This window comes from Pseudorca crassidens, chromosome 8 (genome assembly GCF_039906515.1).
Source record: "Pseudorca crassidens isolate mPseCra1 chromosome 8, mPseCra1.hap1, whole genome shotgun sequence".
Lineage (NCBI taxonomy): Eukaryota > Metazoa > Chordata > Mammalia > Artiodactyla > Delphinidae > Pseudorca > Pseudorca crassidens.
Window position 1 is genome coordinate 48,291,886 of NC_090303.1, and position 19,739 is coordinate 48,311,624.

General features: G+C 39.3%; 2 protein-coding genes across 7 annotated transcripts in view; one reads left to right on the plus strand and one right to left on the minus strand.

Moving 5' to 3' along the window:
- SLC25A13 (solute carrier family 25 member 13) overlaps nucleotides 1-7,116 on the plus strand; it is a 296,284-nt gene extending 289,168 nt beyond the window's left edge. Inside the window, exon 25 of the transcript XR_010945512.1 lies at nucleotides 6,573-7,116. The gene's annotated coding sequence lies outside the window, so the exon portion shown is untranslated. The remainder of the gene's footprint in view (nucleotides 1-6,572) is intronic.
- The window catches only part of DYNC1I1 (dynein cytoplasmic 1 intermediate chain 1), a 338,694-nt gene that overhangs the window by 69,044 nt on the left and 249,911 nt on the right, over nucleotides 1-19,739 (minus strand). For all 6 annotated transcript variants that reach the window (XM_067746359.1, XM_067746362.1, XM_067746358.1 and 3 more), the window contains 4 exons: nucleotides 16,631-16,777; nucleotides 12,576-12,689; nucleotides 9,956-10,089; nucleotides 6,164-6,308 (listed from right to left, as the gene is read on the minus strand). In XM_067746359.1, the coding sequence (XP_067602460.1) occupies nucleotides 6,164-6,308; nucleotides 9,956-10,089; nucleotides 12,576-12,689; nucleotides 16,631-16,777 (540 nt within the window). The remainder of the gene's footprint in view (nucleotides 1-6,163; nucleotides 6,309-9,955; nucleotides 10,090-12,575; nucleotides 12,690-16,630; nucleotides 16,778-19,739) is intronic.

Genomic DNA, 19,739 nt, shown 5'->3' on the forward strand with positions numbered 1-19,739 from the left:
TCTAGGCAGAAAAGAAAAGGCCATAACTAGAAACAAGAAAATTATGAACAGGAAAGCTCACCGGTAAGGGCAAATATACAGTAAAAGTAGGAAATCATCCACAAACAAATATGGTATCAAAACCAGCAATCATGAGAAGAGAAAACAAATGTGGGATATTGGAAATGCATTTGAAATTAAGAGACCAGCTACTTAAAACAAACTTGTATATACACAGACTGCTATATCAAAACCTCATGGTAACCACAAACCAAAAATCTACAATAGATACACACACACGAAAAAAGAAAAAGCAATCCAAACACAACAATAGTCATCAAATCACAAAAGAGAACAAAAGAGGAAGGGAAGAAAAAAGATCTACAAAAACAAATCCAAAACAATTAACAAAATGGCAATAAGAACATACATATCGATAATTACCTTAAACATAAACGAATAAGTGCTCCAACCAAAATACACAGACTGGCTGAATGGATACAAAAACAAGACCCATATATATGCTGTCTATAAGAGACTCACTTCAGATCTAGGGACACATAGAGAGTGAAAGTGAGGGGATGGAAAAAGGTATTCCATGCAAATGAAAATCAAAAGAAAGCTAGAGTAGCAATACTCATATTAGACAAAATAGACTTTAAAATAAAGACTGTTACAAGAGACAAAGAAGGACACTACATAATGATCGAGTGATCAATCCAAGAAGAAGATATAACAATTGTAAATTGTAAATACATATGCACCCAACATAAGACCACCTCAATATATAAGCCAAATGCTAACAGCCATAAAAGGGAAAATCGAGAGTAAGACAATAATACTGGGGGACTTTAACTCCCCACTTACATCAATGGACAGATCATCCAGACACAAAATCAATAAGGAAACACAGGCCTTAAATGACACATTAGACCAGATGGACTAATGGATATTTATAGAGCATTCCATGCAAAAGCAGAATACACATTCTTCCAAGTGCACGTGGAATATTCTCTAGGATAGATCAAATGCTGGGCCATAAAGAAAGCCTTGATAAATTTAAGAAAACTGAAATCATATCAAGCATCTTTTCTGACTTCAATGCTATGAGATTAGAAATCAACTACAAGAAAAAAAACTGTGAAAACCATAAACACGTGTAGGCTAAACAATATGCTACTAAACAACCAATGGATCACTGAAGAAATCAAAGAGGAAATTTTAAAAAATACCTAGAGACAAATGACAATGAAAACACAACAATCCAAAACTTATGGGATGTGGCAAAAGCAATTCTCAAAAGGGAAGTTTATAGAAATACAATCTTACCTCAGGAAACAAGAAAAATCCCAAATAAACAATCTAACCTTACACCTAAAGCAACTAGAAAAAGAAGAATAAGCAAAACCCAAAGTTAGAAGAAGGAAAGAAATCATAAACATCAGAGCAGAAACAAATTAAATAGAGACAAAGAAAACAACAGAAAAGATCAGTGAAACTAAAAGCTGGTTCTTTGAAGAGATAAACAAAATTGACAAACCTTTGGCCAGAATCATCAAGAAAAAAAGAGGGCTCAAATCAATAACATTAGAAATGAAAAAGGAGAAGTTACAGCTGACATCACAGAAATACAAAGGATCATAAAAGACTACTACAAGCAACTATATGCCAATAAAATGTACAACCTAGAAGAAATGGGCAAATTCTTAGAAAAATACAATCTCCCAAACTGAACCAAGAATAGAAAGTATGAATAGACCAATCACAAGCACTGAAATTGAAACTGTGATTAAAAAACTCCCAACAACCAAAACTCGAGGACCAGATGGCTTCACAGGTGAATTCTATCAAACATTTAGAGAAGAGTTAACACCTATACTTCTGAAACTATTCCAAAATATTGCAGGGGAAGGAACACTCCCAAACTCATTCTATGAGGTATCACCCTGATACCAAAACCAGACAAAGATATCACAAAAAAAGAGACTTATATGCCAATATCACTAATGAACATAGATGCAAAAATCCTCAACAAAATATTACTAGCAAACCAAATCCAACAATACATTAAAAGGATCATACACCATATTCAAGTGGGATTTATCCCAGGGGTGCAAAGATTTTTCAATATCTGCAAATCAATTAGTGTGATGCACCACATTAACAAACTGAAGAATAAAAACCATATGATCATCTCAATAGAAGCAGAAAATGGTTTTGACAAAATTCAGCACCCATTTACGATAAAAAGTCTCCAGAAAGTGGACATAGAGGGAACCTACCTCAACATAACAAAGGCCATATATGACAAAACCCGAGGTAACATCATACTCAATGGTGAAAAGCTGAAAGCATTTCCTCTAAGATCAGGAACAAGACAAGAATGTTCACTCTTACCACTTTTATTCAACATAGCTTTGGAAGTCCTCTAATCACAGCAATCAGAGAAGAAAAAGTAATAAAAGAAATCCAAGTTTGAAAAGAAGTAAAACTGTCACCATTTGCAGATGACATGATACAGAAAATCCTAAAGATGCCACCAGAGAACTACTAGAGCTCATAAACAAACTTGGTAAAGTTGCAGGATACAAAATTATTACACGGAAATCTCTTGCATTTCTATACACTAACAACAAAAGATCAGAAAGAGAAATTAAGGAAACAATCCCATTTACCACTGCATCAAAAATAAAAAAATACCTAGGAATAAACCTACCTAAGGAGGCAAAAGACCTGTACTTTGAAAACTATAAGACGCTGATGAAAGAAACTGAAGACGATACAAACAGATGGAAAGTTATACCAAGTTCTTGGATGGGAAGACTCAAAATTGTCAAAATGACTATACTATCCAAGGCAATCTATAGATTCAATGCAATCCCTATTAAATTACCAATGGCATTTTTCATAGAACTAGAACACAACTTTTTAAATTTGTACGGAAACCCGTAAGACCCTGAATAGGCAAAGCAATCCTGAGAAAGAAAAACGGAGCTGGAGGAATCAGGCTCTCTGACTTCAGATTATACTACAAAGCTACAGCCATCAAAGCAGTATGGTACCGGCACAAAAACAGATATACAGATAAGTGGAACAGGATAGAAAGCCTAGAAATAAACCCGTGCACCTATGGTCAATTAATCTACGACAAAGGAGGCAAGAAAATACAATGGAGAAAAGACAGTCTCTTCAATAAGTGGTGCTGGGAAAACTGGACAGCTACGTGCAAAAGAGTGAAATTAGCACACTCCCTAATACTGTACACAAAAATAAACACAAAATGGATTAAAGACCTAAATGTAAGATGGGACACTATAAAACTCAGAGGAAAACACAGGCAGAACACTCTGACATAAATCTCAGCAATATCTTTCTGGATCCACCTCCTAGAGTAATGAAAATAAAAACAAAAATAAACAAATGGGACCTAATGAAACTTAAAAGCTTCTGCATAGCAAAGGAAACCATAAACAAAACAAAAAGATAACCCACAGAATAGGAGAAAATATTTGCAAACGAAGTGACCAACAAGGGATTAATCTCCAAAATATACAAATTAACTCATGCAGCTCAGTATCCAAAAAAAAAACAACCAATCAACGCAATCAAGAAGTGGGCAGAAGGTCAAAATAGACATTTCTCCAAAGAAGACATACAGATGCCCAAAAACCACATGAAAAGATGCTCAACTTTGCTAATTATCAGAGAAATGCAAATCAAAACTACAATGAGGTATCACCTCACACCGGTCAGAATGGCCATCGTCAAAGTCTACAGACAATAAATGCTGGTGAGGATATGGAGAAAAGGGAACCCTCCTACACTGTTGGTGGGAATATAAACTGGTAAAACCATTATGGAGTACAGTATGGAGGCTCCTTAAAAAACAAAAACTAGAATTACCATATGATCTAGCAATCCCACTCATGGGCATATATCCAGAGAAAACCATAATTCGAATAGAAACATGCACCCCAATGTTCACTGCAGCACTATTTACAGCAGCGAAGACATGGAGGCAGTCTAAATGTCCATCAACAGAAGAGTGGATAAAGAAGATGTGGTACATATATATACAATGGAATATTAGCCACAAAAAAGAGTGAAATAATGCCGTTTGCAGCAACACAGGTGGACCTAGAGATGATTATACTAAGTGAAGTCAGAGAACTACAAATATCATATGATATCACTTATGTGGAATCTAAAAAAATGATACAAATGAACTTATTTACAAAACAGAAACAGACTCACAGAGTTCAAAAACAAATTTATGGTTACCAAAGGGGAAAGGTCGGGGGAAGGATAAATCAGGAGATTGGGATTAATGTGTACACACTACTTTATATAAAATAATCAACAAGGACCTACTGTACAGCCCAGCTCAATATTCTGTAATAACCCATATGGGAAAAGAATCTGAAAATGAACTGAATCACTTTGCTGTATACCTGAAACTAACAAAACATTGTAAATCAACTATAAAATAAAAATTAAATTTAAAAAATATATAAGTAACTATTAAATGGTGACAACATACTATTTATGTTTCTCATTTAAAAATATAGTGACCTCTATATTCTAGAGATCACTTCATAATAAGCATATGGACATCTTCATTTCTTTTCTACATCTGAATAGTACTCCTTCATGTGGATGTATCATACTTTTCATTTGTCCAGTGTCCTATTGATGGACTTTTGGGGTTTTTCCAATGTTTTGCTGTTCAAGGTAGTCTTTGAACAAATATCCCTCTGCATAAGTCTTTTTCTTATTTGTCGCTAGTACATCTTTAGCATAGAATCCTAGAAGCGGGAATTGCTGTCAATGAGCAAATATGCATTCATCATTTTTAGATATTGCCAAATTCCCCTCCATTAGCGTTGTATCATTTGCATTTCCAATGACAATGTATTAGAATGGTTGTTTTCTTTCGGTCTCCTCACAGAGTATGTTATCTTTTGGATTTGTGTCAGTCTCATAGTTGAGGTTTCTCAGCTTGGTTTGAGTTTGAATTTCTAAGTGTGGTTGTTTTTCATACAGTTAACAGCCAATTCTGTCATCTTGACACAGTCCTCTCCATTAATACCCAGGAAGCCCTATACGCAAACAATTCTAATTTTTTCCTATTTCTTGGGTTGTTACTTTTTAATCTTTTTTTTCTACCTCCATTTCTCCTGTTTATTTCCTAAATATTTCTCTTTCTCTGCATTGTGTTTTAGCATTTCTTTTAAAGTCCACTCCTTGGACTTAATAAACGTTCTGATTGCAACTATGAGCAGCCCAAAGCGCTCCCTCTGCTTCTGTCCCAATTATCAAACTGCGTAGTGAAGGCTGTGAATTGTGCCTCCCAGCCACCTTAAATACAACCCGTACATCACTCCTCAGCAACATACACCTCCTTGGGTGTCCTCCACCGCAATGAATGCCACTACAGATCTCCAGTTGCCCCAGTCTTAAACCTGGGTTTCTTCCTGCTGACTCCCTCTCTCACCTTCCTTGTATCAAATCAGTCACCAGTTTCTGTGGCTTTTACCTCATAAATGATTCTCAAATCCATCTACGTCTCTCCATTCCAAACTACTGACCTAAGCCACTGTCATTTCTTCCCTGGACTCCTGCACCTTCCTTCCAGGTGGCTTTTTCTAGTTTTTCTTGCTCCCAAACATGGTCAGAATTACTTGTGAAAGCACAAATAGGATGGTGCCATTTACTAGCTTAAAAACCATCAAAAACTCAAAAATAACTCCAAACCAAGAAACCCAAGTCCCAAGTCCTGTATTTCCATAGGTACAGATGTATGTGAGTAAGTACTGCAATGCTCTGGACACTCAACACTAAACTGATAGCAGAGGGTACCTGGGATGGAAGGCAATGAAGGCGATGTCAGGGGCAGGCTTAGTATTGGTGAAGGAGGACTTGTTTTATCATTATTTGCATTGTTTGAATTTTTACAATTAGAGTGTTCTCCAGTATTACTTATATATGTTAAAATAGATAAAACGGACTGAGAAAGTGAGGCTTAACTAGCTCTGAGGCAGGTCGGGTTCACCAGAAGGTTGTACAAATTCCTAATACCAGGTCTCCTGGAAGAGACTAAAGGTTCCCTACAACTACTCCCAAGAGACAAAAGTGTTCTCTTCCCCTATGTATTTCCTGGGAATGTAAATCAAGGTTTTCTTACCTTTGTGGTCCACAGTTTGACGGTCCAGTCGAACGACGACGTGACAAACAGGTGTGAAAAGTCGATTGGGCCCACTGCCATGTGGCAGTTAATTCCTGTCACTGGCCCTTGGTGGCCTTCGAAGACTTCCCCAATACCTGCTTTGCTGCACAAAGACCACACAAGAGCAGAGTTTCAGTGACCTTCGCAAAGCACTGATTACTTTACAAAAACCAGGCTTGTTTCTGCGTGATTACTTCTCCATGATTTAGCACAGCCATAAACCGTCAGACATGAAACCACTTTCAGTTACCCTGAGAGAAATAAATGCTAAACTACTCTTAGTGACTAAAAAGACAATATGGGGTGATACCATCTTTTTAATCTTCAGAAGTTAATATCAAATTTTTATCATTTAATCCTTCTTCAGGAGTGCCTCAAAGCCCATCACTGTGGTTGCAGCTGCTTTGATGCAAAACACATACAGCTGGTCCTCTATAACCGCAGACGCGGAGCCCGCGATATGGAAGTCTGACTGTATTGTGCCGTTTTATAGAAGGGACTTGAGCATCCTCGGATTTTGGTACCTGCAAGGGCTTCTGGAACCAATTCCTCGTGGATTCGGATACCAGGGGACGACTGTACACTCAGATCTCAAAGCTTTCATACTTATAATAAGATGATTCTACTCTCGTGGTGACTTTGACACAACTCCCATTTTAACTCCTTTCAGGGAGCCTATTGGCTATAAAACTCCATATATCCTTGAATACATGCATTTACCCTTTTGAGAAAAAGTTCTTAAACTAAGCTGACATACCTGAAAATGTAAAACTTTGTGGAAACCCTTGTCACCACAAAATAATAGGCAAAATAACTTAAATGTCATATGGAGAAAATGTTTTCACTGAAAGCAGAAGAGTAATTTACAAATCCGCTAAATGTAAATTCCGTAAGGGCTGGTGCCTTGTTTAGCATGCAGTAAGTGCTCAATAAACATTTGTTGAACAAAACAGCAAAGAGGCAAACTTACGCCTTTTTCCCCAACAGGAGCACATTTGAGAAATGGCGATACAGTTTGAAAGTTATCCACAGACATATGTCGTTTATTTAACTAAGCTGGGATTGTTCCCAGCCCCTATTATCCCACAATAGTCTGCACACAATCACACCCAATTAGAAAATATACCAAAATGCTGTATTTTAAAAATTCACGTGCACAAGGTTATAAATATGACAAATACAGAGGGATTGTGGAATCCATATATTATGTCACAAAGAGTGAGAATGCATTAAGTTATTAAAGAATGTAGGCTTCTGGAGCACCAGTAAACGTCAGTGTGCTAAGGAAAATTTGAAATCATGAGCCAAGTGCTGCAGCATGTGTTCCATGTAACAGGCACTCAAAAATTATGCCTGGTCAAACTGCTAACAGCAGTTCCACACGTGATCATTTACATTTGTCCTAGAGAACATGAGGAACTGATCTTTGGAGTGGCCCCTGGTGAGACTCCATTTGCTCTTAACAGCATCCTGAAAGGGTTTATAGGGTGCAAAATAAAGAACTTATTTAATTTATGGAAGTGGATTTGCACCTTTTCCATGTTAGGTGAAACACAGAAATTTCGCACCTCTCCCCTGTAGCCCTATGTGACCCACTTAAGATCACTATGAAGCCCAATGCCTACGACTTTACAACTCTATTGAGATCTGTATTTTATATTTCAGATAGATGGACCAATGTAAAAAGCAAAATCAAGCTCACTGTAAAATGATTTGTGGTTTGTACCTTAGGTACCCTTCCTTTGAACCACAGTGCATCTTCTGATTGTGTTCGAAAAGGACAATAGCCACAGAACAAAAATATTCACCATGTAAATGGTTATTCACATTAGAGAAAATTTTTTAAAATCTGAAAGTTATCAATGAACATGTTCTATAGCCCTCACAGATAATTAAAGCCTTGGGTTAAGTCAACTGAACCTGTGCCCTGTCGATTCTAAAAAGTATGTAGATAAACCTGTGAGTCTGTCTGGCCCACTGTTGCTCTCTGTGCCTCTCTCATGCCACTTACGACATTCTACCCGTCTTGCAGATGTTTGTGTGCTTACCTTTCCCACCATCATCAGTTTCTTGAAGATAGGAACAGGTTTAAATGATGCCTGCATGCCTGGCAACATCTAGCAATGCACTTTGCTGAGAGCAGTTGTGCAGTGAACGTTTCCATGAATGAACAACTCTATCAGATCTTTCTATGCTTTCATAAAACTGATGTGTGGTTTTAGCCAATACTTATGAAGTAGGACTGTTGGGCATGGAATTATGAGGCACATCTTCCTAGTCATCTTTTACTCATGTGAGCAGGGAAAATACTGCTTGTTTCTGTGGAGAGCACAGTAGGAGCTTCACAGCCTGTACTGTGTGAATGGAAAAATCATATAGCTGAGCCACGGATGCCTGTTATTTCTACAAATCACAAATACACTGGAGTATGAACCTGGAACAATTTCTGGTTCCTCGTTCAATCTAAATAGCCTGTGGTGAATGCAAGAGATGAAAAATCAATTGAATTAGAACTACTAAAGTGAAAGAGAAATAACACACCAAGGTGAACACAATGAACCTTTCAAAAGCTGTGAGTCCATTCATTAAGTCTTGCATGTAATTTTATAACCCAGTCTAAATTATCGAGTTCCACTTTTTCCTGAGATTTTTCCAGGAGCATCTGCCAATCTCTCAACCAAGACAGGATTCTTATCACCTGGAATCTTCATTCTGCCTTATGTATCTCATACTATTTCAGCCTCTGATTGAGAGGAAGGGCCCTAAGGCACTTCTCTATATTATTTGGTTGTTGTCATTCTTTATTCCCCATATACATTTTTAACTCCTCACTTACTATGTGCCACACACCAGGCAGGAAACCAATGACGAAATGGAAATAGTTTAGTAAGAGAAAAATGGCAGATGACTGAATAGTTGAAATAAAATGGGATGAATGCTAATGTAGAAGTGATACGAAAATATATAAAACAACAAACCTATCTGACAGCTTGTAATCCTATCGCATTTATTCCACTTTAATTTTCTCCATAGTACTTATCCTCTTACACCACATATTCACCTGTTTATTATTTTACTGTCATTCACCCTCAACCAGAATATGAACTCCAGGTCTGTTTTGTTCCCTACTGCATCCTTATGACATGGTGGTGCCTGGCACATGGTAGGTTCCTAGGAAATATTCCTTGAAAGAATGAATGAATAAAGGGAATGAAAATGCTACGGAAACATAAAGAGCGAAATGATTTTCTTTGTCCAAGAGAGTCAAGAGAGGCTTCAGCGTGGAAAGACCTTTGTTCTGGCTCTTGAAGGGTGAGAAGGAATTAACCAGGCCAAGATGGGAGAAATACCAGACCCAGCGGGAGAAACCGAATGTACAAACTCACAGAGGTGTGGTGGGATCAGCCATATTGGGGGATGGGTGCGTGGCTGGAGCCTGAAGGCTGAGGCTGGGAAGGGGCAGGTAGTCAAGGGTAATCAAGAATCTTCTATGATATGCTAAGAAGCTTGGACTTTTTTCCTTCAGGCAATGTGAACCATCAAAGGCTTACAAATGGCTAAAGCCTGACAAAGGCTTACAAATGGCATCCTTAGAGCAGAAGGATGCTATAAAATCGTGAAGACATGAGGCTGTGATTTGCATTTCTTCAGAAATGCCTTTCTCATAACGCAAGGTGGTTATAATCCAGAAAGCGATAACAGACTTTTGGAAATGAAGAACACGTCATTGGTAAGAAAACAGAAACTCACCTTCCATGACGACAGGCCGTGTAGACTGTACCCTCCTCGCTGCCAACCACGAAGTTATTGACGTCTCCCGTTGGGAAAGCCATTCCGGTAACAGCCACAGGCTTGGACTTATTGTACACCAGCTCCATGCTCTCCTACCAAAACATGGCGTGGTTACATCCCCTCTGTCAACTCCTTGCCATGCCAAAGATAGCACGGAAAAATCATTTGACTAAATCGCCTGTTTGCTTTTCACACAGCGTTACAAAAGACCCCGGCTGTGCCAGAAACCACGCTTTACTGCCCCTGACATTCATGCTTCTGTGTATCTCTGGTTTCAGGCCGGCTGTATTTCATCAGTGTGTGTGCTGCTTCTGAAGTCAGGCAGAGATGACAGGTGAGAATTTTGAAACTAATGGTGCAGAAACTAAAGATAATACTGTAATGGTTACACTTGTCAGCCCCAGGCTTTAATACAACACACAATACCCTTATATTTACAAACATTTTCAACATCAATTGTTCGCGAGAATACACTTGTATTAATATCAGATGTACTAAGCATGTTTGTCAAAGCAGGAGTGTGTGTCCTCCATGGACTGAAACCAGAAAGTTGTCACTCAGGTCATAAAAACCAGATTTCAACAGGGACTAGATTTCATGAAGGGCAGACATTGGGTGTGTAGGCTCTAAGCCCGCAAAAGACAATGTTTAAATAAGTCTTTAAAATGGTAAATGAGAGTCTTTATTTTATCTAAAATGATTTTCAAAATTGGGAATTCAAGTGTATTTTAAAAGACATTCTGCTGAATTAAGTTTAACGACAGTGAAGAACAGTTAAGTATAACTAACATCCTTGAGTATTTCTGGCTATTTACATCAAACAGCCTGCTTTGTGCACCTAAAGTAACTTTAAAACAACATTCTAGGGGATCATGTCATTCTGTTTGGAAGTTTAGTCTTTTTTTATGCAAACAAATAAACCTAGTCATCGCAGCTAAGGAGTCCATAAATCGGAAGCACATGCTAACAGTCTGGGAAGTGCAGACCTCGTGGTCATGTGACATGCCTGCAGTTTGTGAGATCCAGACGCAGCGAGTGCTTTAGTGAGGGGATGCTGTGACAGTGTAATACAGAAACCTAGACCAACCGGGGGTCTGCTCCATGGCTAAAATTAGCAGAGGGAAGGTACGGTCTCTTGGTCACCCACTTGGGACAGAGAGGGAATAGGGCAACTGTTGTCTGTTCCCATGTCTGCCTGACATCCACAGCCATGCCACGAAATGCTCCATCTCTGTACAGAGACAGGCGTCTGCGGGCATGCCAAAACTAATAAAAATGGTCATGTAGCCCCCGTACGACTGGCTTTAACCTAAACAAACACACATTTAATCAGCAAAATGGGCAATTAAAAATTCCTAATTAGAGGGTTCACTCATATCTGTTTGCTTTTAAAAGAAAACAACATATTGCTGAGAAATTTAAGACAAAGCTATAAAATACCCACACACAACTCCCAACTTGTATAAATGTTAAAGATCAGCAAAAATAGAGGAACTTAAATTGTAAGGAACTTATTAGCTCTCCCCCCACACTAAAATTATAAAAAGAACTTCTTTAGTCTTAGTATTCTCTTCATCTGTATTTTGTGGAAACTTATAGCGAGGTTCCTTTCAGTTTCCACATTTCCTTATGTATCCTGAAACTTCTAATGTCTTCTAAAATTGTGACAGAGACATTCCAGCATTGTTATTCCAGGAAAGGGAATAGGAATGTTAAAATTGAGAAGTATATCCTAGATATCTTTTACAATTTTCTTGATGTTTCCTCACATTGTCAAAGGCTATAACAGGAAATTCTTCTCTGTTTTTAGCTGGAGGACAGTGAAGTACTTTTTTCCCCAAGAAATGTGGAAAGAGTATGGATATGTGTGTATTTATCTGTGGATATAAGTGGTGCCTTCCGTCTGAGTGTACATACATATATTCTGAAAGTTGCACTTAGATGCCTCCCCCCAATGGTCTCTTGCACTTCTGCTCCTTTGTTTAGCTCTCATTACTGTAATCAGGAGCAGTTTGGAAACCTTGGAACTTTTTCATTTTCAACTTCTTGTTTTTTTGAGCAAGGAATGGCAGAAGCCACCCTAAGAAACATTCCAGAGGAGAAAACAGATGGTTGGACAAATTCTTCAAACACACAAGGCAGTTGTCTAGGCTACAGATACAAGCGAGGGCTTGGATTTCTGTTTTGCTGGGATACCTTTTCTCCAAGGCAAGGACCCATCAGGGATCGCTCCGCTGAGTTCCAACCCCGTTTATATTTGTTTAACAATGCTGTAGGGTAAGTACGATTCCTACCACAGCCAACTTCCATAATTACTATGCTTTAAAATGGATTATTTCATTTTCACTTGAAACTGACCTAAGGATTAACGTATTACAATAATTACATGATTTGCGGTAAAGGAAATGGGTTTGGCTTCAAGAGGAGGCTGCCGAAAACAGGCACCACTCTTTCAAGTGCACACATTGATTTTAGGTCCTATAGGATGTGAGAGTTTGCCTTTTAGGAACTCTGTTCCATTAGGCAGGTTATCTCTTTTAACCAAGATGCTCTTGTGTGGAGGGGAAAACAAACCCACCTGTGGAGTGGAGAGCATGTCCAGGCTCCAGGAACACATTTTACCATCGGTAGAGACAGTGATGAGGTTATGAGCATTCTGGGTCCCAACAACATTTACACAGTACACGGGATGCTGCAGAAACATAAACATGGAGGATCAAACCCTGATCCAAGAGGAAATGCTTACATCTGAGTGTCAAACACATTACTCTAAAACAAGGATTAAGGAGTGACATAATCCCACAATAATACAAGCCTCAGGTCATTTGCCACTTTTGATTTGAACCTGATTTCTTTTTAAAAGCTCTGGCAGCAACATGTCGTAGTGGAAATACTCAGAAAGCTTCACCTTGCTCGGTCAGATGCAGTACAATGGAGCTGAGGCAAACGGGAGCAAATGAGGATTGATGGGACAGAAGGTGCACAGGGAGGTGAATGTGTATTACTTGAATGAGGCTCCACCACATGGTCTGGCTTCTAACCTCACCATGAGTGACGGAAAAAGACAGTCTTCAAAAGGGTAGAACAACTGCCTTTTGGAAGGAGTGTTAACTAACTCTGGAGTTGAGTGCGTTATAGCCACAGTGCCAGACATTTGTTAACATGCTTTATAAACAGTGGTTAATATTCATCAGCCTCTTTGATTTGAGGGAGAGATACTGGTGGTGGAAATTATCGGCACAAGGAACCTAGTAAGATTACATTAGGTTTCTTTACGTTGCTGTAAAACCTAGGATAATGATAGATTTCTCAAAATATTGTTTAGGGTCGTACGGAGGCTTAGATTTGGCCAGGGCCTTGAGAAAGGTCACTTAAACATCCCAGGAATCATAAGCAAGATGCTCTAACCTTTTGTCATAATGCAAGAAGGTTATGCTACTCTGTAGAATCCTCAATGGTAGGCTAAAATCATTTGCAGCTGCACATTAAATACTAAATGCAAGGTTAGCAGAAGCACAACGTAGCAGTAATTTGGGTTAGATTTCAGGCAGCTTAGCCATCAGTGGCCAAACCACAACTTAGTCGATGCTTCTCTGTGCAAATAGCTGACAGTCTGAGTCTCTCTCTTGATGAGTTACTGTCCATAATACCTAGCCACAACAACAATGAAACAATCTCTAATATTGCAAAGTTGATATTATATAAAGGATGGTTCCCAAACTATTATTATCATATAAACTCCTGGTCAGAAGGAACTGTAATAACCATAAGTATAGCTGTTCATCTGCCTCTCCCAAGAGGTGGTCCAAACTCTGCTTAAACACTTTTCTTAGCCAGTTTTAGCACTAATTCTTGGGCAGTTCCTCCTTCTACCAATGGGGATGAAGAAAGCTCAAGGAAATACTTTCAGTGAAGTGCCCTCTGACATCATATACATCAAGTCAAATGATACGTATGCATTGTTCTTACATTACCCCTCCTCCCCCCAAGTCTTGTCTTGCTCTGACTAATCATCACCAATTCCTTCAAATGCGCTGAGGACCTGGTGTTCAATACCTTCCCCAACCTGGACACTCTCTTTTGAATACGCTCTATTTTGTCCGAGTTCCCCTTCCAGTGAAGTTCTGAGAATGAAACATAACCGTCTACGTACATTCTGACTAACTGAATACAGAAATACAGGGAGCATTGAATTGTCGCTTCTCATGTGATAAAAAAAAAACGCCTGTATTAATGCATCTTAAGATTTACACTTGTTTTGGCAACTGCATCACCTCTTTTACCCATGCTGATGGAGAGTCAACCAAGTCCCTGTGTCTTTTTCACACCACGTTCCTGCAGAAACCTGGACAGTGGTTAAGTACGGCAGAGATCTGGAACGAAATATTCTTCTGATCAGGTCTCTAAATACCAAAAGGACTGACTGGTTGGGGGGCTGTGGACAATGCTTTTTCCCAAGTCTCTGGTGTATGTGGAACGTACAGCAGAGTACAAACTCAAGGGTGAGTCACATGGCGTTCTAAGCTCTGCACGCAAATAAACTGGAAGAATGGATGAGACACATTGTCGCCTGAAAATGGCAGACTCAGTAAACTGAAGAATGAGAAAGCAAGGTCCAAACATTGTTATGAGCCCCAAGTCTGCCTAGTGTTTTTTAGCGAGAGTCCAACAGGGTTTCTTCTGTTAACCACAGAGCATCAACACAAATCTCCAAAACCCTAATGGATCGGGACTCCTAAGGGTGGGTGTAGTAGGGAAAGAAGGCATCTAGAAGGATGTAGAGAGCAAATGCCCTGAGAAGGAATGTGTGTGGTAGCCCCGCCCTGGCTTTAATCAGTACTACTGGCCCGTGCTTTCAGGAGCAATAAAACTCAGTTTAAAAGAAAAGAGAGATGTAAAGAAACCAGAACAGAAGCAGACACGTGGGCATGCCTACTTATACACACACACAAACACACATCACTCTGCTTAATGGAAAGAAAAAAGCAACGGTACCGCTCATTTTTCCAGTATAGAAGCCAGATTGTTTTTATTTATTTTAGGAATAAACTTACTGTGTGCCAGAAGGTTTTTGCTTTAATTAGGATTTCCTGTTGTCCCAAATGCATATGTGTGGTGGGTGTGAAAGGAAATTAGTGAGTAATCTGTGGTGGGACTCTCTTTCCTTAACCACTTTTGATCCTGGTACCAGTGAGCCAGGCACGAGTGGAAGTTGAAAGACAAGTCAAAAAATTAACTGTGCTCTTTGAGCTGTGGATTCAACGAAACACAGCAAAAGAGAAAAAACCTGTTATTTTATTTTCTAACAGAAATAATGTCACTCTGTTTGATAATAACAGTATTTTCGTTGTGAAGATCACATCCTAAGTTGCTTGGAAAAGAGATGAATACTTTGGAAGAGGCCCTGCAGCATTTGGATTCTCCCCAAAAGCTTCGTGCTAAACGTTCTGATACCTGGATTTATAACTTTTTGAAATTTCAGGAGGTATGCTTACAAACGCACCAGATATACACACAGGGCCAAGAAATGGCTTCATGCTCCTTGAGCAAACACCTGCATCAAGCCCGTCTCCTCTTGGGTCACAATTTTCTGTTATTAGTTTGGAGAAATGGGGTAGGCAAGAGCAATTTTCCCAGATTCCCAAGAACTAGTTTCACCTGCATGTGTGTTAGGCCCAAGTCAATCAGAATTAAGGCTGACTTGGTATTTGTCATTTCCCATCGTCGATCTTACAAGAGTGGAAGAATTTTCCTCTTCATGGTCTCGGCTAAAGCAGCTAGCAGTTCTTTTTCAAAGCTAGATGGTGTTGAGGCCAGCAGATGAAACAAATGAGGCAATCACATTAAGGAAATTGAAACAATAGCAGAGCTGTATCCTTGGGCATAATTTGGGCATTTCAGAGAAAGGACATCAATTCCCCTGAATGTCAGGGTAGCAGAGATTGATGGAGACATGCCTGTCTTCTTATTCCTCCTAACAATTGCTAAACACACCTGTCATTCTCTTAAAGGAAATGACAGACTAGTTGTCTTACGAACACTATACTGAAACTCTTCTGCTAAATTATGGGTAATGGTTTTGAGATGTTGACTTTTAACCCTAGGGATTATACTGTCACTGTAGACTTTATCGTTGAGACTTACACCATGCATTCCAGAATTTAAAGTCACAGCACTCCCTCAAATCACCAGTGGAAAAGGCCTATTGGCAAAAGTCCCATATGCCATCCCTAGACGGAAAGTGCTTACTCTTTATGGTCTATTTGAAAATATGAGTTTCCACCTTATAATGTAAATGTGAAGAGTTTCTTTGGGAAAACAATTTCACAGATGCTTCTTCCAAGGTTTCTTCCTGTGGCATTTTTTAGTTTTAAGCTATCCTCCCTGTAACTTTATGGGACATCCAAAGAGATCCTTTCTATGTGTTAAAACTTGTAGACCGTTAAGAGTCCTCTAAACCCAGTGCTTCCTTCATCTACTTTCCACTCGGCTTTCCTTTAGTCAGTCAGAAAGCAATCACTGTAAGTTAGATACTTCGAAGTTGGAGTTGCTAACAACAGCCGTACTTCTGTCAGTTATCCCCTCTTTCAGGGCTTGGATGGCTGACCGGGATGTGACAAAAGCTTGACTTACTGTGTGTGCAGCAGCCGACAAGGGTGTCCGCTGGACTGGCGTCCTCCGATGACTGCGATTATCCCACAGGACAATCTGGCCCGAGTAAGTCCCACCAACTACCAAATTGGGATGGAAACGAGCAAAGCAGACTGACATCACGGAGGACTGTGGGAGGGAAGAGGAGAAAGGTATTGTGTGAAATGGTTAGAGGAGGCTTGTTTCTTCCTGAAGAAAAAACTGCTCATCCCATAAACTCAGCACATCCTGGAAAACACAAAGCAAATGTTAAGTGCAGAGCGTGTAGGACATTTTGTACACAGACACAGAATTTCCCTGGAGAGGTCAGCCGATGTTTACTCCTTGAAACTTGAAATCTGAAGTCTCGGCCACGTCATCAAATAGGCATAAACCCTATCTTACGTACATCATGTTCTGTGGTCTGTAAAGCTTGGGTTTGTGGATATTTCCCCTTTATCAATAAAATCACATCAGAATTAATATTAATTCTCCATTAGTCTTTACAAAACAATTCTTTATTTGAGGGCATGTCTGCATCCGTGTACAGTGTTGGCAAGGCTCTGAGGACTCTGAGACTGGGTACTTTTTTTTTCTTTTTGGCTTAATGTAGACTTCTAGGAAGTGTACTGATCTCAGACTGATCCAACTGGTTCCGCCCCAAATTCCCTCGCCTCCCATGGGCATTCTCCTGACCTTTATCCTGCCCACTTCAGACAATTCTTAATGTTATTCTTTGCCTATTTTAACAGTCAGAAATGGATTTCAGTCCAGCTCTGCCATGGCCTGTCATAGCATCATGAATGTGGTTTCTAAAATTCCACAGAGGACTACCGGGCACTACGTTTTATAGGAAATTACTTAGCTGAGCAGGAGCCATGATACATTTAAAATCAGACAAGCTGGCTGTTCCACATTCGCTAAGAAGTCCACTGTGACTCCTGTTGTGCTTTACATGGTTGCATTTATACACAAAAGTAATTGTTTTTAATAAACACATTTCACCCTTTCAGTTAAATTCAATGAGTGATCTTATGTGTAAGGAAGGCATTGTACCAGGCATGATGAGAATACAAAGGTAGTCACTGCCCTCGACAAACCTGTGCCCTAGGAAAGAAAACTAAAAAGCATGCGTTCGATGAACATGCTGCCGCTGGTCCCTACATGCTAGTCCATACCTTTGTATGGAATAAAAAAAGGTGGTCACGTGGGCGTGCGCCTTGGCAAGTGGGGAGGAAGGTAGATTTTTGTCCTCACTTGTCCCTTGGGTTTGAGATGCTTATGCAGGTCACAACTTGCACACACAAGCAGCAGCCCTGAAGGTGATATGGGCCATGACTAGGTCACAGGAGCGTGTGTGTGTGTGGCGTGGAGGGGGGTGGTGAGAAAGGTTTGGTTTAGCTAGGAGAGGGGAAAAAAGAGGGGAGCGGAAAGGGTGGAATGGTTAGAAAGACCTCATGAAAGGGAATGCATCACCCTTGATGTAAATGTGGAATGTTCAGCAAGCGGAGAGGAAAAGAAACAGTGATCCCTGAGAGATGGGATAATGGGAAGACAAGACTGGAGGCTCCAAAGCAGAGGCTGCTGAACAGCCACAGTCTGGTTTGGCTGGAAGAAGCTTGCATGGAAGAAGCAGGGAGTAGGAAATGTGACTGAAGGGTTCACCTGGGCCAGACAAGAGTGGACCTTGAACGGCAGGCACTGTGTGGACTGTTTTCTGTGGGCAATAGTGAGAAACCACTGCTTTCTGAGCAGAGAGAGAGAGAGACAGAGAGAGGATCAACGGTTTAACTGTTAAGCCAGTAAAGCGAAGAAGTCATTGAAAAAGAAACGATAACCTCTTTGTGACTGGGAAGCTAACTGTCCGTTAAAAAAAAAAAAAAAAGTCAGATCTACTATCAGCCTAAGGCTAGCTCCTACTCAGAGTCTCAGATTCTCTGAAGTACAATAAAGAATGTAGACTATTTTTCAATGTCATGTTTTCCTAGTTTGAATGATTCTCAATTCCAATTCCTTGAGCACGATTCAATGGGGAGCATGCTTGTGCCCCAATCTGGTTTTCATAAAGTTCAAAAATAACTCTCAATAATGGTACTGAATTAAAGAAAAAGAAAATAATGCTGGTCAGCTTCTTGTTTTTACACATCTCACAGAAACGATTCTGAGCTTTCAATTGATGAAATTCTTTTTCTGCTTGAGCTATGTTGGAGACATTTTCTTTGAAACTTCAGAAAGACTTAAAATTATCCAGGTGGTATCAACAATTGAATTTACCAAAGCTCTCCAATGGATATAGATAACAGAATGTCATTAAATTTGAAAAATCCAGAATTAAACTACTTAATTGCTTTTGTGTTTCACTTAAATCTCAGCAAATACTGCTCCAAACCTTACACAGTTTGTTAAGAGACTAAACTACAGAAAAACAGTGGAGGTATTTCTACAAAACAGAAATACATAGTTGGTGATCAACCAGAATCCAACACCACAAGGTGAGAACTTAATTCCCACTTTTTCATTCATTATGTGTCCACTTTGCATTCATTCATTGAACACACAGTGCTAAGTACTAACTAAATCATTTCAAAAAACGTTAAATGTCAGAAAAGCACCCCCATCTCGAATTCAGAATTCTCTTTACATTTGATAAAAAGTCAAATTATTATGAAACAGAAACAGACTCATAGACACAGAAAACAAATTTATGGTTACCAAAGGGGAAAAGGGTGGGGGAGGGATAAGTTAGGAGTTTGGGATTAGCAGATACAAACTACTATATATAATATAGATAAGAAACAAGGTCCTACTGTATAGAACAGGAAACTATATTCAATATCCTGTAATAAAACATAATGGAAAGAATATGAAAAAGAATATATATATGTATAACTGAATCACTTGCTGTACACCAGAAACAAACAACGTTGTAAATCAATTATACTTTAATTAAAAAAAGTCAAATTGGTGCTAAAAAAAAAAGAGTAACACCACTTTGGAGCATCAGAGTTCTGCCATTAGAGTCTACTTTGTTTTGCTGAAAACCAATCTTTACGATACCTCCATGAGGAAAGAAGAGTAGAAATACTTATTTTATATCTGGAAGATTAGAAAT